This window comes from Ursus arctos, unplaced genomic scaffold (genome assembly GCF_023065955.2).
Source record: "Ursus arctos isolate Adak ecotype North America unplaced genomic scaffold, UrsArc2.0 scaffold_2, whole genome shotgun sequence".
NCBI classification, from domain to species: domain Eukaryota; kingdom Metazoa; phylum Chordata; class Mammalia; order Carnivora; family Ursidae; genus Ursus; species Ursus arctos.
The window spans coordinates 26,378,818-26,403,249 of NW_026622874.1; the positions used below are offsets into that span (position 1 = coordinate 26,378,818).

At 35.2% G+C, this 24,432-nt stretch overlaps 1 protein-coding gene and 1 pseudogene across 4 annotated transcripts in view; one reads left to right on the forward strand and one right to left on the reverse strand.

Moving 5' to 3' along the window:
• The window catches only part of CEP350 (centrosomal protein 350), a 150,504-nt gene that overhangs the window by 83,683 nt on the left and 42,389 nt on the right, over nucleotides 1-24,432 (reverse strand). For all 4 annotated transcript variants that reach the window (XM_044387853.3, XM_026509152.4, XM_044387852.3 and 1 more), the window contains 9 exons: nucleotides 22,715-22,861; nucleotides 20,800-21,458; nucleotides 19,933-20,054; nucleotides 15,453-16,510; nucleotides 13,609-13,759; nucleotides 12,008-12,180; nucleotides 3,779-3,953; nucleotides 1,031-1,251; nucleotides 498-661 (listed from right to left, as the gene is read on the reverse strand). In XM_044387853.3, coding sequence (XP_044243788.2) covers nucleotides 498-661; nucleotides 1,031-1,251; nucleotides 3,779-3,953; nucleotides 12,008-12,180; nucleotides 13,609-13,759; nucleotides 15,453-16,510; nucleotides 19,933-20,054; nucleotides 20,800-21,458; nucleotides 22,715-22,861 — 2,870 coding nt within the window. The remainder of the gene's footprint in view (nucleotides 1-497; nucleotides 662-1,030; nucleotides 1,252-3,778; nucleotides 3,954-12,007; nucleotides 12,181-13,608; nucleotides 13,760-15,452; nucleotides 16,511-19,932; nucleotides 20,055-20,799; nucleotides 21,459-22,714; nucleotides 22,862-24,432) is intronic.
• Nucleotides 7,019-7,259, forward strand: LOC113262699 (40S ribosomal protein S27-like; annotated as a pseudogene).

Here is a 24,432-nt window from a genome sequence, read left to right on the forward strand (position 1 = left end):
TAGCAACAGCAACTCCAGGTAAGAGCACTGATTTACTGGATTTTTTGTTAGCTAAGGAAAAGTCCACATTATCCTGGCTTTATCAAATATCTGGATCTCAGAAACTCTTCTTTTGGTACAAATAAAGCATTAAAAACAAAACAAAAACTCGGTCATCTCTGACTTGTCAGTGAAAGAAAATATTGAAAATTGCTTGATTAGCTGATTTTCAGAGTCATTTAAAAAAACAGAATGAGGAAAATGAAATATTTGAGAGAGAATGACTGAATTATTGTTCTGCTGCCAAATATTCTATGTTTAACCTTTTTTGTACTCTACATGACAGTTTTCCCCTGGGTTATTTATAGGTGTTGTATGGCAGACTATTTTTTTTCTACTCGGAAGGTTAAAATTTTGTGTGCTGGCTTTTGGTTTTTGACCTCATCATTGAAACGATTTTAAATAGCAAAGAAAAGAGAAAAAACACAGAAAGCCAAAGAAGAAAGCTCCACAAATACCTTTATGATCTGAGCCAGAGATACACTCTCCTGCTGAGCAAGTGATATGCCCCTAACTCTCTCCACATCTGACAGCTGGCGCACCGACTCCTCAATGGCACTCAGGTAACTGAGTTCTGCCACCATTCGGTGCTGGAGGCCGGCAGGAGAAAAGCGCTTAGAACCTAGAAGGCATAAACGACTGTCAAATGGAAAAGTTCACATGAAACGACCTCTCAAATTTTTGAAATTCATTTTTCATTCTAAAAAACTAAAAAGAGTTTGCTTTCCGTGGCAGGAAAGACAGTGATTTATTAATAGCACAGTGTACATTTTCCAGGTGTGTTCTGACTCGGGCTGGCAAAAGGAGAAAAATCACCACTGTCCAAACTGTCATGCTTTTCAGTATTTCTTTTCCCACACAATTTTTAATACTTCAAAAAGTAATCACATTCACTTGATGGGATAACATTTCCCTACAGTTCGACTGAAAGAAAAGGGATTTTAAGGGACAAAAGTAGTATCTTAAATCACAACTGCGTGGATCTACTTGCCTGGTGTGGGGGCCATCTCTGCTGTCGTTCTGCTGGCAGCAAGGTTCGTATCGGTAAGAGGTGCATTAGGCTTAAATCCTGTTACAGATGGAGGCGTTATTACCAAGGATTTAGATCTTTCTAAGGAAGTTCCTGGAAGGTCAAACTGCAACAATTTCTGGGAACTTGGAGACAGGGGAGAAGTTGGAGTTTTCTGAGATCTTCCCTTGTCTGATGAGACACTAGAAGTTTTGTTTCATAAAGACATTAGAGAAAAGAAAACTACTTCAAGAGTTAGCTAAACAATTCATAAGAACAGCATGCATTACATTCTTTATTGACACTTAAAAGGCTGTGATTCAGGCACTTAATCATTCAACATAGTCACCATGTTGAATGAATGAATGAGTACATCTCTCTCTCATCACTAGACTTACAGTGATGAATGAGCTAGGCACAAACACTGCCCAAAACAATAAAAGAGAAAAGGAGTCTCAATTAAATTGGCACTTAACTCTTTCTTCTACAATGTACATATATAATGAATCACTTATTACAGTATGAGGCAAAACCTTTTAAAATACATAGACTTCATATAGCAATAAAATTACAGCCAGTAATTTACGTATATAAAAGGTAAGGGTCAAGACTATCATATAAAAATGTCTTAAAATAGATCTATGAAAGAGATAAAGTATCATTTTATATTAAAAATTAAGAAATGACAAAATCCACTCTTTTGTTATTGCTATTAACCCAAAGTCACAGCAAAAAATTATTTTCCTACTAACCATCTCTAAGTATTTTATATGTACTTATTTGTTCTCATCTACCTTTCAGTGTTATAGTTCTTTCCTGAACTTTTTAATAAGAAGTAACCTCTCATAAGCAGTCTGACTGGAATAACTCTTAATATATTTATTTCAATACAAGGCACATGTCTAGCCCCAAATTAGATTCATTAAAGTTACTGTTTCTCATAACAAAAAGATGTTGCCATGTACTAAACATTTATTTATTGAATAAATTAATTAAAGATACTTCATAAAGCATGTTAGCACAGTTAACATATTTCTAACATAGTAAAACAAGTTTACTTTCAGCTTTAATAAAACCAGGAGATAGTTTTCAAAGATAGACATTTCTCTTAAACTCGGTATATAAATATTTGAACAAAAGCAGTCTTGAGAAGCACTCACTTGTTTACAGTGACCTTTAATTTACTATTGATGGTTTAGAGAACTACTGTTTCTAATAGTTCAACAACCTCGTTTATGGAATATAAAAAGAATTTTATTACTTCTGTTTCTTACTAGATTTCCAGGAAAGAATTCCAACACAATATCAAGTCCAAGTACTCTGCCTGAATCTCACCTTGTGGTTTTACAAGCTTTTTACAAGGTTTTTACAAGGTTTTACAAGAATTTTATTTGCTTTGCAGAGAAGATTCACCTAGACTAGCATTCCCAAAACTATAATTCCAACCATGTTAATAAATTTTCCAAAACATAAGAAGGACAGAAAGTGACTATAGCCAAATAAGCAAAGAAAAAATAGGTTAAATATTTTTTTAAAAATCTGAACGCCTCTTCATCAAAGCCTCAAATCCTAGGTGAGGAAGGTGGTGGGGGAAGTCTATTCTATAGTATGGGGCATTTGTCAAACTTATTTGGCTGTGGATTCTGTTTTAGAAATGTTTAACTTTGTAGATTTTGCCAAATAAATCATCAGAATATCTCCAAAGAAAGGTAAAGTTTTCTGACAAAGAAATTAAACTTCAATTTCAAATATAGCAATGATGGTATTAACAATGTAAGATTTACAACACGAAAGCATTAAAAATGATTATCTGTGACATTGTACTAGAAAAAGCAAACAGTTAGTTTCAAAAGAAAAAAATAATCCATGTCTTCTTAGAGCTTAGACTTAGAGAAGGAGAAAACTAGTGCAACAGATAAAAAGTCATGCAGACAAAAGAATAGAAACTGCATATGAAGCCATCGCAAAAGGTCATATATAAGCATTAGGCTCAGTGTATAATACTGTATGATATTAAAAGGAAGGGAAAAAAGAGTATGCAAGCTCTCAGTAATCAATATAAGATAATTCAAAATCTGCTGAGTCATCAAATAAGCCGAGGAGAGAAAAGTTCACAGGAAGAATAGATAATGAGATAATGAGACAAAAGGATGCTAAGTAGTTGTGTTGAAAGAGTGGATGAACAGATGAGAAGAAACGCATGGAGAAAAGAAATGAGACAGTCTATGGTAGCCTAATGAAACATTTCAAATAAAGTTAAGTTTTTGGGAGTTCATCTACAGAGTAGCTGTGAGCTCCCAGGGTACCCTAAGGAGGGCAGTTACTTGGTCAAAGGATTGATTCAAGATAACAACAGTGGCAATGGCATTTACAATAGAAAGGTGGATTTTGCTAGAGGTAGAGTATTCCTGAGAGGGGCAGTAATAGTTTAGGTGAGAGATGACCATATTCTAAAATATAAAGACCCAAACTATGAATGAAACTACAAAGTCTATTCAGAAAATACAGCAATTTATTGAATGGATTCTCTGAACATCAGTGATATTATAAATTTAGTTATATATGAATTACACACATATTGCATGGAGCACTGGGTATTATATGCAAACAATGAATCATGGAACACAACATCAAAAACTAATGATATACTGTATGGTAACTAACATAACATAATAAAATTAAATTAAAAAAATAAATATGAATTAAGATATAAAATATGCATTACTTTACCTCACAGAATGCCCAGAAAGATCCTCCAAAATGCTATCAGTGTCAAGAGTCTGCTCATAATCTTTAACAGAAAGTTTGCTACTGGTCCCAGATTTCTTTCCTCGTTCCGAGCCAGAGTGTACTTTCTCCTCATCAAGAAGTGAGTTCTGAACATTTCCAGTGAGTGAATCCAGCCCTAGTAAAGCAAATTTCTTATAAAGCTGATTCCCAATGTCAGAAGCTACGGAGAAATAACTGATACCTATATTTCAATAAAGTAATAAAATGTGCAGATCAGACTTTTTTAAAGTTATTTTTCATATATAAAATAAAGTGGTTCATCCTGTTTCCATTTAAGAATAAAGTTTCTTCCAATAACATCCCCCCACTTACTCTTAAAAAATAAATTGTTCTTAAATCAAATGGTAAAAAAAAAGACAAGCATACTAAGCAAGAATGAAGTACTACTCTATACCTATGAAGAAGTAACCAAAGAGAAGTCTTTTAATGATAAAACCCAGAGCTGGTAGAAAAATAGTATCAAATGCCAACTGAACTACACATTCATTTTGAAAAACTTTATGACAAGAACTATGTAGCCAGACTCTGAAAACTGCTCATATTCTCTGACTCAGAATAATCTCACTTCTAGAAGTATCTTAAGAAGATTACTGAAATAAAAATTATGCATGATATTCAATATACAACTTAATAATTTAAAAAATTTTGACCTAATTCTCCAGCAAGTGAAGAGTTGTCTAAATTACATAGATAACAGTATCCTGAACATTAACTAGCACTTTGTAATTTAAAATGCACTCCACATATATTACACCTTATCGCTCTTAAACATCTTATGAACTGAATACATATGCTCAATTTACTGATGAGGTAGCTAGAAATCTGTAAGGCTACATAACTTGCTAGAGGATACATGGTCACAGAGGAGAAATAAAACATAAACACAGGCCTCATGGCTCTAAGTCCAGTGCAGCCTGATTTTAAGTTTCAACAGCAACATGGGAAAATATGTTACATTTTAAAACGCAGAAAAAAAGAACTGCATATACCTTTTAATGACAGCAAAAAAATTTCTAATGTAGAAAAGAAAATGAAAAAGGAAACAAGTATGCCGTAAACCCATGTTCACAGCAGCATTATTCACAGTAGCCAAAAGGTGGAAGCAGCCCACGTGTCCTCCAACAACAAATGAACAAAATGTGGTATTTACATACAATGATATATTATTCAGTCTTAAAAAGGAAGGACATTCTTTTTATTTATTTTTTTTAAGACAGAGAGTGCACGAGAGGTAAGGGAGGGAGGGGCAGAAGGAGAGAGAGAATCCCAAGCCAAGGCACTGAGCATGGAGCCCACAGCTGAGCTCAATCTCACGACCCTGAGATCATAACCAGAGCTGAAATCAAGAGTCCGATGCTTAACTGACTGAGCGACCCAGGCACCCCAAAAGGAAGGCCATTCTGACACACACTACAACATGGATGAATCTTAAAGCATATTATGCTAAAATAAGCCAATCACAAAAAGACCAAATTGTATGATCATACACTTAATTGAAGTACCTAGAGTAGGCAAATTCATAGAGACACAAAGTAGATACTTGTTACCAGAGGCAAGGGGGAAAGGAAAATGAGAGTTATCACCTAGAGGAACAGAGTTTCAGCTTGGGATGATGAAACAGTTCTGGAGATGGACAATAGTGACAGCCTCACAACAACATGAATGTACTTCATACCACCAAACGGTACACTTAGCAACGCTTAAATTGCCTAGTTGAAGTCAAAGACAGAAAGTAGAATGGTGGCTACCAGGAGTGCAGTGGGGAGGGGGGCAACAACAGAGGATTGGGAAGGCACTGTTTATTTAATGGGCCCAGAGTTTTAGCATGGGATGACCAAAAAGTTCCAGCGGTGGATGATGATAATGGTTGCAAATAGTGTGGAAAAAAAAAGACATAATGCCAGTGAACTGTACCCTTAAAATGGTTAAAATAAGGGGGAGAAGGTATTTGCAAAGGATATATTCGATAAGGAGTTAATATCCAAAATATACAAAGAACTGACACAACTCAACACTAAAAAAACCCCCCAAATAATCTGATTTAAAAATGCACAAAGAACCTGAATAGACATTTTTCCAAAGAAGGCATACACATGGCCAACAAACATATGAAAAGATGCTCAACATGAGTAATCATTGGGGCAATGGAAATCAAAACCACAATGAGGTATCACATCACACCTGTCAGAATGGCTAGTATCAAAAAGATAAGAAATATCAAGTGTTGGTCAGAATACAGAAAAAGGGGAATCCTTCTGCACTGTTCGTGGAAATGTAAATTGGAGCAACCATTGTGAAAAACAGTATGGAGTTTCCCAAAAAGTAAAAAATAGAAATACTATACATACAATCCACTAATACCACTACTGGGTATTTACTCAACACTAATTTGAAACACTATTTGAAAAGATATATGCACCCCTATGTTTACTGCAGCTTTATTTACAATAGCCCAAACATGGAAGCAACCTAAGTGTCCATCAATAGATGAACAGATAAAGAAGACATGGTACACACGCACACACACAGACACAGAATATTATTTAGCCATAAAAAACATGAGATCTTGCCATTTGTGACAACATGGATGGACCTAGAAGGTATTATGCTAAGTGAAATAAGTCAGACAGAGAAAGACAAATATCTTTTGATTTCATAGGTGGGAATTTAAGAAACAAAACAAATGAACAAACAAAAGAACAAAGCAGTAACAGATCCACAGATACACAGAACAACCTGGTAGCTGCCTAAGAGGAAGCAGGTAGGAGGATGGGCAAAATGGGTAAAGTGGAGTGGCAGGTACAGGCTTCCAGTTATAGACTAAGTCATGGGGATGAAAGGTACAGCATAGTCAATAGTCAATAGTCAATAGTACTGTAATAGCACTGCATGGTGACAGATGGCAGCTACACTTGCGGTAAGTACAGCATAATTATAGTTGTTAAATCACTATGTTGTACATTTGTGACTAATGTAATTGTGTGTCAACTACACTTCAATTTAAAAAAAAAAAAGTGGGCGGCTCAGTCAGTTAAGCGTCCAACTCTTGATTTCAGCTTAGGTCTTGATCTCAGGGTTGAGTTAAAGCCTTGTGTTGAGCTCCACACTGGATATGGAGCCTACAAAAAAACCCCAAAAGTGTAAATAGCTTTCCGGTGGTGATGACCTCCCCACGAGAACATGCTCCTCACAAAGGACCTCCTTCACCTGCTTGGAAGAGGAGAAGAGGAAGCACAAGAGGAAGAGCCCCAACTCCTACTTCATGGGCGTGAAATGCCCAGGAGGCTCCAAAATCCGCACTGTCTTTAGCCACGCACAAACGGTAATTTTGTGTGTTGGCTGCTCCACTGTTTTCTGCCAGCCCACAGGCAGAAAAGCAAGGATTACAGAAGGATGCTCCTTCAGACAGGAGCAGCAATAAAAGCACCCTGAATCAAGATGAGTAGGACACTCCCAATAAACATATTTTGGATTAAAAAAAAAGAGTAAACAAAGTCAAAGAAAGAAAATAATATTTAAAATGGCAAATTTTATGTTGGGTATATTTTACCACATAAAAAAATAAACTAACAAATAAATACACTATGCTATACTCTGCTGTAGACAGTAATAGGATAACTACTTTTCATTAAAATTTAGTTTAAAAAAGGAAAAGTGAAAAGGCATAATATGAAAAATATTAACAATTAAAGAAATGAAAACCACCTCAAATAAGATACTACTTTTCATTATTAGATTAGCAAATTTTTTTTTTAAGATTTTATTTATTTATTTTGACAGAGAGAGACAGCCAGTGAGAGAGGGAACACAAGCAGGGGGAGTGGGAGAAGAAGACGCAGGCTCCTAGTGGAGAAGCCTGATGCAGGGCTCGATCCCAGAACGCTGGGATCACGCCCTGAGCCAAAGGCAGACGCCCAACGACTGAGCCACCCAGGCGCCCCAGCAAATATTTTTAAAATAATAAAGCCTTGAGTGTTATTCAGCCCACACAGGAAAGGATCCTCATACAGTGTTTTCATGGGAGTGTAAACTGATATATTTTTCCTGGAGAACAACTTAAGTATGCATAGAAATAATTTTTTATCCCTTTTGACTCAGAAATTCATCTCATTCATAGTAATTCATCCTAGGAAGCTATGTAAAGATGTGTACTGTGAATCAGATATGCTCACTGCATTACCACCATGGGGGGCAAAACACACAAATAATCTAAAGGATTATCAATCAGTCTGAATGGACTCTATAACTAAAATCTATTTATAATCCCTAGACTAAAAGCAAGTTGTTAACACTGGGTATCTCCAATTTTCTCATAATAAAAATGCATTTCTTTACTCATTTAATATTAATCTTTGAAAATAAATACACAATTTTAAAAATTGCTCTTGATTTCAAACAACCAAAAACTGTAGACAATACAAAGGTCTATGCAAGAAAGAACCAAACTCCAACCAAGGGACCCATACACAAAGGGAGTATTTGCCCCTACTTTAAAAGATTGCCAAATAAGGGGCATCTGGGTGGCTCAGTGGGTTAAGCATCTGCCTTCAGCTCAGGTCATGATCCCGGGTCCCTGGGATCCAGCCCTCCACCAGTCTCCCTACTCAGCAGTCTGCTTCTCTCTTTCTCTCTTCCTCTGCCTCTCCTTCTGCTTACGCTCACACTCTCCCTCTCTCTCAAATAAATTAATAAAATCATAAATAAATAAAAGATTGCCAAATAAAAGTATATTTATAGGTTTTAAAATTAAGATAAAAATTATTTTTCTTATGATTACCACTTTAATCTACCAACTACTTGCAACCATGTTGGAAAGTTTTTGTACAGAGCAGGCCGACACTATTTCTCACCACCAGATGGCGCATATACAACAAAAACTACACCAAGTTTGGAACTTGGGGATAAAGGAGAAACTAAGTTCTAGATAATGCTGTATAAAGCACAATACACAGAGGTATTCTAACGCATTGTGAGAGGGGATCAGGGAAACGGAAAACCACAAAACACTACCTAGACTTCATCTAATTATGTTCTAGATAACAATTTTTAAAAACCTATATTGACTCATTGCTTATACTCATATTCAATATATCATATTTTAAGTTGTACAGTATATTATAGTAAGGTAAACTGGATTTGGGAGTCAGAGGTCATAATTCAGGCTTTACCAATAACTAGTTGGTAAACTTAGGTAAGACACTAAAAAAAACAAAGCAAAACAACTGCAAAATAAAAGAACTAAGTTCAGCATTTCCCAAAATATGTTCAGCTGAATTCAAAAGCCTTAACATGCTGATGGAAGAAATGATTCTGTGGTCAAATAAATTTGGAAAATACTTCACACTTCATACTACAGCCTCATCCTCATCCTAAAATAAATAGTGCATATTAGCCTATTAGGAGTATTGATAAATCCTGTAGAAAAGAAGCATGCTTCACTCTAAAAACATTTCCCAAATTTATGTAACCATGGAGCTCTTTTATACTCAGAACACTTATGAAATAGCTTATCCAACTGAAACAGTATTTCACAAGAAAAGACAGACACTGGGAAGTGCTGGTAAAATGATGTCTAATTCCCACCAAAAACTTTCAGAACAATCTGCAAGAGAGTTATACTAGGTTAAGGATTAAGCAGTAATTTCTCCTAGCATTCTCATATTGGGAGTATAAAGTGGCATTAATTAGCTCTCTGAGGGATTATTTGGGAAAATGCACCCAAATTCTAAACATGACATGACATACTCTTTGCCCCATTATCTCACTTCTAGAATTTTACCTTAAAGAACCAGATTAATGCATAAAGATACATTTATAAGGATATTCAATGTATTTTTCAAAAAAGAAATAAGAGTAGCCTAATGTCTAACAATTTACTAAATAAATTATAATATATTAAAATAATAAAACACTAGATAATCATTACAAGGGTGATCCATATTTATTGACAGAGAAAGAGATCTGTAACCCACCGACAGAACAAAAGAGCATGTAAACAAATGTGGTCCCTTACATGTAACATTTCCTGTTTACATATGCCTACAAATTATCTGGAAGGATTCTTACTAAAAATCTTAACATGTCTACTACTTAAAAATCTTAATGTCTACTACTTAAAAAACAAAACAAAACAAAAAACAGAAAAAGAAAACAAGTATTAGTATGGATGTGAAGAAGCTGCAGCCCGTGTGCACTACTGGTAGAAATGTAAAATGCCACAGCCACAATGGAAAACAGTATGACGGTTACTCAAATAGTTAAACATAGAGGGGCGCCTGGGTGGCTCAGTCGTTAAGCGTCTGCCTTCGGCTCAGGTCATGATTCCAGCATTCTGGGATTGAGCCCCGCATCAGGCTCCCTGCTCAGCGGGAAAGCCAGCTTCTCCCTCTCCCACTCCCTCTGCTTGTGTTCCTGCTCTCACTCCCTCTCTGTGTCAAATAAATAAGTAAAATCTTAAAAAAAAAAAAAAAAGTTAAACACAGATATACCATTTGATCCAACAAATCCATACCTGGTTATACACACAAAAAACTTAAAAGCAGGGACTCCCAATAGTTATTTGTACACCAATGTTTATGGCAACAGTATTCACAATAGCCAAAAGGTAGAAACAACAAGAATGTCCATCAAATGATGAATGGGTAAACAAAATGTGGTGTATACATACAATGGAATATTATTCAGCCTCAAAAAGGAAGGACATTCTCACACAAGCTACCACACAGGTGAAACTTGAAAAATTATGCTACTAAGCCAAACTAAAGGATAAATGTTGTATGATGCCACTATGTAAAGTACCTAGAGTAGTCAAATTCATAGACAGAAGGTAGAACAGTGGTTTGCAGGGGAATGGGAGGAAGGAAGAGTTATTGTTTAATGGATACAGAGTGTCAGTATGGGATGATGAAAATGTTCTGGAGATGGATGGCTGTATTGGTTGCACAGCAATGTGAATGTTTTTTATTGACACTGAACTGTACACTTGAAAATGGTTAAGATGGTAAAGTTTGTTATGGATATTTTACCATAATTGTTAAAAGTTTAAAAAAACATTAGCATTGGTTATCTTTAAGTAGAGAGATTATAGGTGATTTTAATTTTTAAATAGTTTACTTTTTTTTTTTTTTTTTTTTTACTGATTTCTCCTCCCCCTCTGGTTTGTTTTGTTGTTAAGTCAATGAACAATTTTTACAATTAGAAAAAACAATTTTGGGAGCAAAATCATCCCCTAGGGGGCATCCTGTGAGTCTAAGAGGCTTTGCCTGATTACTGTATCTTCTTACTTCTACGCTTACAGAGAAAAGTATAGCCAGGAGTAGAACTGAAGGGACTGATAGATGTTCTCCTCAATCACTCAAAAATACTTAAGAGTGCCAAAGGCCAGCTACTGTGGCCAAGTACTGGGATGTATACATTATATCTGTTAATTTTACATAAGCTTCCAAAATTACCATATGAAGTATCTGATACCATTTATTGATATCATCTTTATTTCAGAAATAAGGAAATTTGAGTACTTTTAATTATACTTAAGATATGCAGGATATACTGTACAAGTTTTTTTAAAAGCAGTTGCAAAATTAAATGATTTCATTTCTGTTTTTTAAATAAAGGGGTGTATATGTGTACATAGTTTTATGCATAAAATTGGAGAAACAGGCACCAAAAATGTTAATAGTAGTTATCTCTGAGCAGAAGGATCAATGGGGACTTATACTTCCTTTACAATTGTTTATCTATAATCCTTAATTTTTTTTTTTAAAGATTTTATTTATGTGACAGAGAGACAGCCAGAGAGAGAGGGAACACAGCAGGGGAGTGGGAGAGGAAGAAGCAGGCTCCCAGCGGAGGAGCCCGATGTGGGACTCGATCTCGGAACGCTGGGATCACGCCCTGAGCCGAAGGCAGACGCCTAACAACTGCGCTACCCAGGCGCCCCATAATCCTTAATTTTTTATCATTGCAAATGTATTCCTTTTGTATTAAGCAAAGGATTTATACTGTTACATATCAAAAAGGTATTGTTGTAATGATAAATAAGTATGAAAACTAATCACATTTTATCATAAAGAAATTCATCTAACTTCTTATGGAATCAAATTATAACTTTAGATCACTACCACAAAATAATTAGTAAGAGAAAAAGTCACCACGTAGAATTCCACTTACATTCTATCTTTTCTTTTTTTCCTTTCTTCCCTTTAGAAGAAGTAGATGAACGAGACGATGCAGCAGACTGGGCCCCTGATGAATGCTGGGAGGTAACATCCACAGAGGACAGATCGTAGGCAGACCTTCTGCTGGAATGGTCCTCCTGAATGCCCAAATTGCTACCACCCATACTGTCAAAGAACAAGCAATAGTGGTTAAAGAATGAAATAAAAAGCCTTAAAGCACAGCTAAAACTACGAATGTTTTAAAATCTATTTAATCACAAGGAGAATATAACTATAATCGAAGATGCCTTCCACTTTTCTTTTTTGTTTTCTTACTGCCATAAGCTTGGATTGTTCCCTATGGTTCAATTTATTATTGAGAAAAATCTAAGGGAGTTGTTTACTGAAGTAAAATCAATAAAAAATGGATAATTCAAACACGTAAAAGAAAAATTATAATGTTGGATACTGGAAAACGTGGCCTCAATTTCCATTCAAATACATCATTTCATATAATTATTTTCCTCCCAATAATATGTTCTTCAACCTAGAAATAAAATGCAATAAATCATTTTGATTGGTGATATTAAATGTTACCACAATTAAATTGTTGCAAATTTTTATTTAAAAATTTAATCTTTTCTTTAAGATTTCAAAATTTAAAACTATACTTTGCCCACTTTAATTTTAGTAATACTATTTTCATAAGTCTAACCAGATAGAACTAATTTTTAAAAGATCACCCAATAATTTTATATGGATTATAATTTGTAATTTGTGAAGAAAATTATATCAAATGTGGGTAATTACAGATTACTTTATATGGTAACAAAATTTAGGGAGGAAATTCTCTCTGGCAAAGTCTGATTCACTTACTGTATGACTTTGTACAAGTAACATAACCTGGATGCTTCAGTTTCCTCTCTGAAGCAGGAACAGTAACAAAAATACCTACCACATCAGGCTACTATAAGAAGGAGCTTATGAAAGCAAAGTCCCCTCAGTTCTCTCAGTGCCTTGCACATTGTGTCCAGTAAATACTAATACTGTAATAATGTTATTTTTAAAGTCTTGCAAAAGTTTAGATGTTCTCCCAATTAGAAAAAAAAAATGTATTGATTTACTTGGGGTCATGGAGTCAAGGATCTATCTGGTCATCCTCGATTCTATCACCGAAAACCATTACTTAATCTACTTGTATTAGTATACCATGGGAGAGTTTCCCAATACCATCCTCTACTAGGGATTCTCAGATGGACTTAACAATGTATATTCTGCTTATTGTGTGCCAGGCCCTGTTCTGAGTACTTTGTTTTTCAACGAATATTCTTAACACTCTATGAGGCAGGCATGATTATTTTCCCCATTTTACAGAGAAGGAAACTGAAGCACGGGGGTTAAGTAATATGCCCGAAGACAAACAATATCAGGAGAGCCAGGATTTAAACCCAGACAGTCTGGATCCAGAGCCCATGCTCTTAATAAGCTCTATGCTATGCAGCCTCTACGTGTATCTTTAAACAAACAAAACTGATTCATAGTCACACCACAGTTCTCATTTGTAAATTTTTCTCTCTCTTTGGATTTTATCCCATATTGTCAACATATTCTTACTTAGGATCGAGAGCTGATTTTCCTTCTGTCAAAGTCCCACTCCCTGGAGAGGAGACAAAATCATCTTCATACGAAACACTGCTTAGAGGGGTTGTGACGGCATTTAAAGGCCGCGATGCTGAGGTTCCTCTTTCCAACCTGTCTTCAAATCCTGCCAAAAGTAGTTATTGAAATGTGCTTTAAAACAAAAATTAAACTACAAGCCAAGCATTCCACAACATGCAGACTAAAACATGGATTTAGGAACATTTTAGTTTGCTTTATTAGTGCTTTTCAATCTACCTTTATATCTAACAATTTATTTTTAACTTTTTATTAGGGAATTTTCAAACATACAAGTAGAGAAAATAGCATAATGAAACCAAGGTATCCATCACCCTGCTTTTAACAATTATCGACACATGACCTTCTAGTTTCAATTAAAGTTCCTATTCTCCTCATTTCTCATTCCCCTCCCAGTTCTATTTTGAAGCAAATCCTAGATAACATATCATTTCAACTCAAAGTATTTCAGTATAATCATAAAATCTTAATGAAAATCTAATAGGATTTAAGAAAAAACACAATTCTCCTGGAAAAAAAAAAAAAAAAAGAGGATGTTAAGGGGCGCCTGGGTGGCTCAGTCGGTTAGGTATCTGCCTTCGGCTCAGGTCATGGTCCCAGGGTCCTGGGATATAGCCCCACATCAGGCTCCCTGCACGGCGGGAGCGTGCTTCTCCCTCTCCTCCCACCTCATGCTTTTTCTCCCTAACTCTCTCTCAAATAAATAAATAAAATCTAAAAAAAAAAAAAAAAAAAAAAAAGAGGATGATTTAAAAGCACTTTGCTTTCATCAAAAAAACTTTAAAATTACCACCTATAGGAATAAGTGTTAACAAAAGAGATCGACAGCATGTATAGGTCTGCACAAGATCGTAACAAAGTAGCTAAATACAAATTCTAGGAAAATGCACCGTGATACCCAGTTAGGCATAAGATGAACAGATGAAATCAATTCATTTATCAAGTAAGTTGTTTACTATGTAGAATGGAAATAAAAAACCACAGCATATTGATAACTGACTTAAGGCTCAGCCTCATTCTCTAACCTGGAAATTCTAAAGTTAGGTTAGCATAAAATGGGTAGAATCCACCTAGAGTAGGAAGAAAAGAGAAAGGGACTTGAAGGAATTGTGCTTATCATAGAAAAGGAAAATTGTGTTGCAGGATTCCAGAGGTAAGAAAGAAACTTTAGAAATCAGTTGTTTTATGACCCAAATATATGTAGCTACATTTCTGTTCAAAGTCTACTTTTTTTTCAGTTTTATTTGTGATCTCTAAACCCAATGTGGGGCTCAAACTCACAACCCCAAGATCAAGAGCAAAGTCTATTTTTAAAATTAGTTTTGACAAGCAGTAATAGTTTTCATATTAGAATGTTACTAGAGTTGCCCCTCTCAATTCTTGACCACTATGTTCCCAATGACTCACAAATCTCTGTATTAATATACTTATTTTCTATCTAAACACATAACTATGGTCACAGAAAGTCTAGCATACACTTGGTACATACCTATCTCGAACACCACAAATGAATTTCTCTAAATTAGACCAAAATTTCTACAACTACTAATCAATTATTGGTTCATGACAGTAACAATGAAAAAATGAAATTTAAATAATGAAATTGCAATACTTTAGTTGAAGCTTACAGATAATTTATATTAATTTAGATAATAAGTCTCTATTATCCTCATAAATGAACAAATGAAAATTTGTACTTAAGTATTATCTTGTACAGAATTATTAAATGATTTATCTTAAAATAACATACAAACAGCACAAGGCTTACTTATTTTTCTCACCTTTTCCATACAACTGATATGACTTTGTAAAAATATTAATGACACTATGTGGACTTCCCTTTGCCAATTCTTCCCATGGTCCTTTGCTTTGTGTACCACCTATGTGCCCAAAAAGTGGCAAGAATTTTTCAGCTTCCTTCTGAAACTCTTTGATGGGTTCATAACCATTTCTTTCTCCAGCACAAAATTCCTTTTCCTTTAAGATTTCTGCTACCTTCAGTGGGGGCTGTCCATCTTGGCCTCCCTCTTCTTCAGAGAGACTGCCCTCACTAAGAAGAGGACCTTCACTAACTGAATCTGTGCTGGAACCAAGAGACAATTTGGCTTTGTCTTGAGACGCTTGCATATCAGAGCTAGAAGAGTCAGTCTGCCTCTTACACAACTGTGCCAGGAGCCCTTCTGGTTTGGGACCAGGGGACCTCATTCTGAACCTTGATATGGCACTATGAGGTCTTATCATCTCAGGAAGCTTTTTAAATTCACTGAGGTTGCCTACACCAGGAAGATCATCATCAAAAGTTGCATGAGATACACAGGTTCCCATCATCTTTTGAATTCGGGCGGAGAAAACATCTTCAGTATCCTCTTTCACAGGTGGACTTATAGCCTTGGTCCACGATCCCTCTTCTTGGGGTGTTTGCTGTACATCATACTCGGCGTTCCATACTGACCCATAGTTTATATTAGCCCCAGCTAATTTCTTGGCTTCACTTTCAATCCTGCTGGACAAAGAAGCAGCTGTTGCTTTCAAGGCTTCAATACGATCCAGTTTACTCTTATATTGGCTGGCACCAGGCTTTAACAAGGCATCTGGATGAGCAGCTGGTGAGGTCAGATATGGTTGAGGTGTAAAAGTTAATGGCCCTGAGGCCATAGTATGATTCTTTCTGGTTGGTAAAATAGATTCAAAATCCTTATGCAAAACTCCTACATGCTCTAGACTCAAGAGATGGGAAAGCAAATTTCCAGCTGTTCCAACAAAAGGCTGTGGTTGAGAATTCTGGACTCGTGGGCTCAATCTGTCAGGCTGCATCCATGTAGGTTCCATCAAGTCCCTTCTGGAAATGAAAGTCATAGTATGTTAGTTAACACAGTAACTTATGACTAAGTCACCAGTTTTTTTTAACTTTTTTTTTTTCTCATAAGAGTAATGCACACTCACCATCAGGGAAAAAAGGACAGGAAAAGAGGATAAAAAAGATAAAGATCACTCATAGCTAAACAATGAGAAAGCGGCACTACTAATATTTCATTTAGAATTATAACTTTCCAAACATTTTTCTGTTTGTGATGTGTTTTGGCATTGTTATTTTCATAAAAATGGAATATTATCATGCAAATATCATGCAAACTGCTTTCTTCAACTAACATACTTTTAAACTATTAATTAAAGAGAAGGCTTCATAATCTTTAAAACTCTGTGAACAAAATTCTTTACAACATTGGCTCTACCTGTTCCTTTAAAAATAATGTTATAAAGGGGTGCCTGGTGGCTCAGTCAGTTAAGCGTCTGCCTTTGGCTCAGGTCATGATCCCAGGGTCCTGGATTCGAGACCCACATCGGGCTCCCTCCTCAGTAGCGAGCCTGCTTCTATCTCCTCTCTCTGCCCCTCCCCCTGCTTGTGCTCTTCTCCCTCATGCTTGCTCTAATAAAAATCTTTAAAATAAAATAAATAAATAAATAAAAATAATGTTACATAAAAGAGAAATGCTTAAGATTGTTAAATATTAACATAGGCATGATATTCATTATTCTAGTCAACAAATATTTAATAAATGTTTATGTTTAACACTGTACATACTGAAGAAATAAGATTATTACAATCTCAATTTAAAAAAATTAATGAACATCAATGAGTACCAATGCAAAACTATGAATACCAGTTATAAATATACAATACGGAGTAGGGTGTCCATAAAGTCTAAAAACAGAATAAAGATATCCCAGATGACATTTTATAAATAACGTATGTTTCCAGCACATGGACACCCTGTATATTAAGGGATATTATAAAAACATGAAAGGTCAATGTTAACTATTAAGTAGATGCTTATGAAAAAACAGCATGAGATTTTGTCCTTGGTCTTGTCCATTATTTTTGTTTATTTCACGGAGAGAGAGCAAGAGAGCAAGAGCACACAAGAACAGGGAGCGGCAGGCAGAGGAGAAGCAGGCTCCCTGCTGAGCAGAGAGCCCGATGTGGGACTCGATCCCAGGACCCTGGGATCATGACCTGAGCCGAGGGCAACCGCTTAACCGACTGAGCCACCCAGGCGCCCCTTGTCCATTATTTTTGGATGATGACATAAAGATATGCTTATCAAATTTGCAGATGACAGAAAGCTAGGAGGCATGGCTAACCCAACAAATTATCAAATTATGATTCAAAGTGATTTGGACAGGCTGCAATCTTGACCAAACTAGTATGGATAAATGTGAAGTCTTACCAATTAAATTCAAAAGAATCATCTGGAGGAGGGTAAGCAGAGTGATAAGAGAATTGGAAAGCGTGTCATGAAAGGTTTGGTTGGAAGTTATATTGTAGTCTTTTGTACTGAAGGGCTGCTATGAAAATGGAATGAAGGAAGACTAGTGCATAGATTCTGTGCCACAAAATGTAAAGTGTGAGGCTCAAACTAAGCTCGTAGTAAGGGGAATACGGAGGAAGTTATAAATATAAAAGATATTGCTAAGTAAAAATCCAAGATCTGTAAATTCAAGTATTTAGAATGCCAATTATGTGCCAGGCTCTATGCTGATGCTAGAGGAACAAGGAGAAAAAATCCAGTTAATCCAGTTAAGACTTAATCCTTACTCTTTTAGTTTCTCAAGATCTAGCAGGGATGAGAGACTAATCAGTAGTCAAAATACAATGTCATAAGTACTAATATAAACATAGGAAAAGTTCAATAGAGTGTGGATAGAAAACAAACTTGGCTAGCCAAGGAAAGTGGCTTTTGAGCTAGGTCTTCAAGGTGAGATATATAATTTGTAGTCTCCCAGGTAGCTAATGAAGAACATGGGACATGGGCAAGGAAAAGAAATGCCATGCTTCCAAGCATAAAGTAACTGAGATATGTTGAAACTACTAACAGAAATGGGAACCTAACAAATGGGTAGAGGGAAAAGTGGAGGCATAGATTATATATCACAAGTTAAAGAAATCTGATATTAAAAAGAAAAGGAAAGGAACACATGCAAGGTAATAATAATAGATCTGTTTTACATTTGGTTTGTTTCTATGACTGCATAAGTTATTTAGAATTAGAAGGAAATTCAGGGAAAGGTAAAACAGAAGACAGGAAGCTAGCAGAGTATGTCTGACAATAATAATGGGACTGAGATGATCTGGAGAGTACACCTACCTAAAGGTATTCAAATTCAAAAAATTTTTAAAGTTTATTTATGCTTAAAATTTGACAGGTATTTACAACCTTAAATAAATCATATGGAACTTACTGAGAGGCAGTGTGTAGAGTGGTTAAAAGCACAGGTCTCTGGAATTAGACTGCTTAAGTTCAAATCCCTCTCTACCACTAATATTTTGACCTCTTAGAAAGTTAAAATTCAAGGCTTCAATTGCCTCTTCTGTAAAATGGGAATAACAAGAGTACCTAACTAAAGAAATTACAAGAATTAAATAAGATAACATACGCAAAGTACTTAGATCCCTGCCTGGAAACTAACAAGTACTCAATAAATGTTAGCTACCTTTACCAGTATTCTTATTCTTTCGGGGTGGGGGGGGGGTGGAATGGGGTGAAAGGACCATCTGTATTAACCCATTATTGGAAAGTGATTTGATTTTTATTTGTGTGCTCTCAAAGAAGAGTTTCAAAATCTTTCTCTCCCTGAAATGATTCAAGTATTTAAAACCATATCAACTCAAAATCACCTCAAATTCCACACACAGGTTACTTTTACTTCATTGCAAACAATATATTACAGCAAGAAAAAAATTTTTCTTAAGAAAGCTTAAGGTAAAATAGTCCTTGATCAGCAATCTAGTCCTTGTTCCTAGTCCCTGTTCATATGTTCACATGCATATCCAAATATAGCTTTTGAAAGGTACAATGGATAAACTGGAATGAGTCATATGAAGAAATTTTGATTAGTAATAGATACAAACATGCCTTTTGAAAATTATTCACCACAAATATTTAAAAATATTAATTTTACTGTGATTCATTCATCCAACACAGTTTTGCTGTGTGTTTAGTCCAGAGAAAACAAGAGTGCTTCCAACGTCAGTTTACACTGGATATGAAAGGACAGGGAAACGTTGAACAACGGAATAGGGTATGCATATGTATAGCTGTACACCATGCTTAAGTACCCATCAGAAGTTATCAACTGACTTCTAAATAAACTTCTTGCTCATGCAGAAAGTCAGTCAACAAAATTCACTGCACATAGACCACTATACTAAATTTCATGGAAAAAAAGGACCTTAACCATCTTTCGTTCTCCCCTTCTTACCTTGCAAGAGGCTGTGGAGGTTCTGACAGAGACATGTCACTACTGGAAGATGCACTTAGGGGACGTTCCTGTACTTTGTTTTCTTTGTCAGATTCTCCGGAAGGCTGATACCCTGGTCTGGTCTAGGAGAAAAGGACATCGAATTTATGTGACTCCTATCACAAAGATATACTCAGGGAGTATATAAGACAAATACTAAATCACTTCAACTTTACAAAGATCACGAAATGTGGGGATTTTTTCTCTTAAATAAAACCGGTTCAGATTTAGTTTATCTTAAGCAGCCACTACAATTAACAGCAAAATTATACCTGAAATCCAAGAAAGGCAACTAATACTAACTGCATAATTTGAAGTAAGTACGTTTTCTAAACCTCCTAGAAATACTAGTAGCATTTACCTTCTCAGGGTTATGAGGATTTACTAAAGCTTTAGCCTATAAAACCTTTGAAACAGTCTGTGGGACATGGTACATACTCAACATTATTCTTAAAAACAACAGCAATACTCATTAAATTATTACATACAGTAGGATATTCTCTAATTTCAGCACAGATCACAAAAATAGGCTTTTATTAATATAATCTAACTTTCTGCTCAGTAATACAATGAAAACTAGGCGAGGATGTAACGAACAGCAATGATGAGATGAACAGAGATCAGCAATAATCACTCTAGGAAATGCTAACTGAGCACTTGTTTTCAATCATGTTTATCGAATTACTCTTCACATACAATAAATTTCATGAAAAGGTCAACATTATAACAAATACTATCTGAGCAGATGCCTGAATATTAGGAATGATGGCAAATAAGCTTTTTCTGATCACGAATGACTTCCTTTTCCATTTTTGACACTACCGTTACCTGTGTTTCTTGTGTAACATGTTGGTGAGGCGGCTCCTCGAGCAAGGTCTTTTCTAGCAGCAGTTTGGAGTAAGTATCCTGCAGTCGCCTAGTTACTGACGGCTCAGAAGGGGGCACGTTTTTTACTTTAGTAAAGGCTTCTTTCTGTTTCCGATAGAGCTCCTGTAATCGTTTGTTCTTCTGCTCAGTGGCCTCCTTTTGAGCCTTCTTCTCTTCATTTTGCTTCCTCTTCCTTTCCTCCTGCTGTCTGACAATGTACTGTCGTACCTCATCTGTGTCGTAGTGGCGCTTTTTGGAAATAACAGGTGGATCTTCATTAGCTGTTATTTTGTCAGGTTTTCTTTTTACTGGGCTATGACTCCTAGGAGCTTGTACTGGTGCTGATGACTTCTGATTCTGTAACTCTCCTGTCTCTTGCCTTGCAGCCTGAACTGCAGAATCCAGCTGTAGGTCGTCAAGAATTCCACGAATTTCAAGAGGTAAAAAGTCCTTATTTAAGGTAGTATTTTCCTCCTGCTTATTATCTGGAAGAGATGGAGCTAATTTCTTTGTATTATTTTCAGACCGAGCTCTACTTCTCGAACGTTCTGAGTTTCGTGGAAGATGTCTATGTGAAACATCCAATCTAGGATCAGATTCTGCTCTTCCAATATGACCCCCTGCAAAGTATGAACTGTTAGTGATGTATTAAAATCCTATACTCATTCCTAAGATTTGTTGTAGTGAGGAGAAAATCAGAGAATGTCACTTTATCTTAAACTCAAATTTAAATATCCTATGAAATTGTTTAAAGAATATTAGAGAAGGAAAGAAAAACATTTTTTTAGAAAAGAATAATTTCAATCTTTAAAAAGAACTATACTTGGCATTTAAAAAATGCATTTTTAATATTTCTGAAGTAAAGATAGATCTTATTGCTGACGTGAATATTTAACTATTAATAGAGAGTTACTATTTCTCTCCCATGCATATTTAATGTTACTATCTCTCTCCATCCCTAAGCCCCTAAAAAAGATGTTTAAAAACCAACAATGTTAAGCTGCCACAATTCTCCAATGAATAACAGACAAGAAATTAAGTATATAGAAAAACAATCATTTTATAATCTAAACATTGATGTGACTTAATTTTAAACTGAGAATGCATATGAATTTATTTACAAGCTAGAGGATAGTGAAGAGGAGTAAATGCAAAGTATATATTGACTTCTATATATACCTAATTATAGTTGTAATTGCATTTCTTACTGAATCCATTCTAGAAGCTCAAATTAATTGAAGCAAATTGTTAATGAAAAGGAAAGCTGGCCTATAGGTATTTGTATTTCATTTCCCAAAATTAGTGTTTATGAAAAAAGTAAGTAGTTATTTCAAAGAGCACTTAAAACACTTCAAAAAGAGAAAAGCAATGCACTTGAGGGTCAAACCAAAGAGTTGTAAGACCCTAGATAGAATTTTGCCACCCAGTTAATGTACACACCCTTGAGAAAAAGCACTTCTCTCTTGGGTCCTGCTTCCTAATCTGTCAAATAAAAAACCCCAACATTGTGAATGGGTGCCTGTGTTGTGTATAGAGGGGTAAGACAGATTGGACTTAATTCCCTTAAGGTCTCTAAAAGTCTAATAAAATCTAATTAAATGATGCTTTTCTATTCACATGACAGCTAAATATAATTAATATAACAAACAGAACTCTTAATAAAAGTCACCATAACATCTATATATGGAAATTATCCATAGACAAGCCCAATAGAACATTTCTTCTTTTATGAGCTACATTCACAATTACAAACCAAATTCTTAAAGCATTCTCAAAAGAGTACTTTCACCTCCTCTAAGTACTTACACAAGCAATTTTTAATTGTTCTTCTCAACAATTTTAATTACTGAAACAATTTAATAATTTAATTACTCACCAGACTTAGTAGTTCTTTCTCTTCCACTTCTATCACTTGATGCTGTTCTTCGCTCTTTTTGCTCCACTCTGGGTGCAGGCCCCAGGATCTTCTTTACTAATTTTTGTCCATCTCGCCAAGAGGATGTACTTATCAGACGACTGCTACCTAAAATATATATATATATATATATATATATATATACACACATATTGGGTTGAATTTAAAACTTCAAATTTATCTCTAACAAGTATATCTAGTCAACCATACAGGTTTTGTAATTAATCTTATGCTTATCGTATGCCAAAGTCAAAAGGTTTACAAGATAATTTTTAACACAATGTCCCAAAAATCAAACAGCAGTTTGTTTAAATCTTGATTTATCCACACATCTCAAATAAGTGTAAAATGCTCTGAAAGTTAAGTACCAAATATTAACGATTCCCAAAACCTCAAGTAGAACACTGAATCCAACAGTTTGGGCACAGAACAAAAATATGTCTTAATTATAGTAAGGGTTTGGTTTACCAACAGTACCTGGCACACTGTAAAATGTATGTCTGCTGAATGAACAAATGACTTAATCTAAGCATAGGAAAAAAATCTGAAGAAACATCTAACAGTTAACAGTGATTACCTTTGAAAGGGATAGTATTATAGGGAATTTCCCAATATATTTTATAGATATGTACCAGAACTACACATTATCCTTTTATGTATAAAACAATGATACTCAAAAAGCAAGTATCATCAACATTTTAAATTACCCTCATTATGAAAGTTCATAAAAATAAAAGTAGGGTCCAATAAATATAGCTGTTGATAAGAGACAAATTATTCATTTACTACTTTCAGATTGTAAAAAAATTAAAATTAGACCATCATACTCCAACACAGGTAGAGTACTGTGTGGCTGTTTTAAATTATAATTTCCATAAGAAATTAGAGAAATGTTCTTGTGGTAAGATGCTAAGAGAAAAAGATAAAATGTTATGAATGCAATGATTACGATCATCTACTATTGTGATTTTAAAACTACTGTAAGGAAATAACAAAATACTAGTACTTTACGTGAGGATAGTGGCTTTCTCTGTTTTCTTCCATTTTTCAAGCTTTCTGTGATGCTGTTTTATTGTATTTATAATAAAAGACATCCTATTTAGAGTTCTTTTAAAAAGGTTTCAATTTGGGTGGATGCCTGGGTGGCTCAGTCTGTTAAGCGTCTGACTTTGCTCAGGTCATGATCCCAGGGCCCTGGGATCGAGTCCCACATCGGGCTCTCTGCTCAGCAGGGAGTCTGCTTCTCCCCCTCTCTCTCCTCTCTGCTTGTGTGCTCTCTCTCTCCCTCTCAAATAAATAAAATTTTAAAAATAATAAAAAGGCTTCAATTTAAAAGTTTAAGTGAAAGTACAGTTTTAATGAAAACATCCAGTATGAAGAAACATGAATTATAAATCTGTGTGTGCTATTTACTTTGTTTTTGCACCTTGTTATTAACCTTAAATGATCTATCTAAAATATTTAAATGGCTTTAAGTCTATTGCTGAATCTATTTATAAGAAACTTTATGTTCTACTGTATGGTGACTAATATAACAAAATAAAAATTATTAAAAAGAAAAAGAAACTTTATGTTCTTAAGCAAAATGAGAGAACAGGCTTCTCCTCGATTTCAGCTTAATTTTCCAAATCAAAAGCAAGCAACCATGAATATACTGGGTAGTTATTTATAAATGCTGG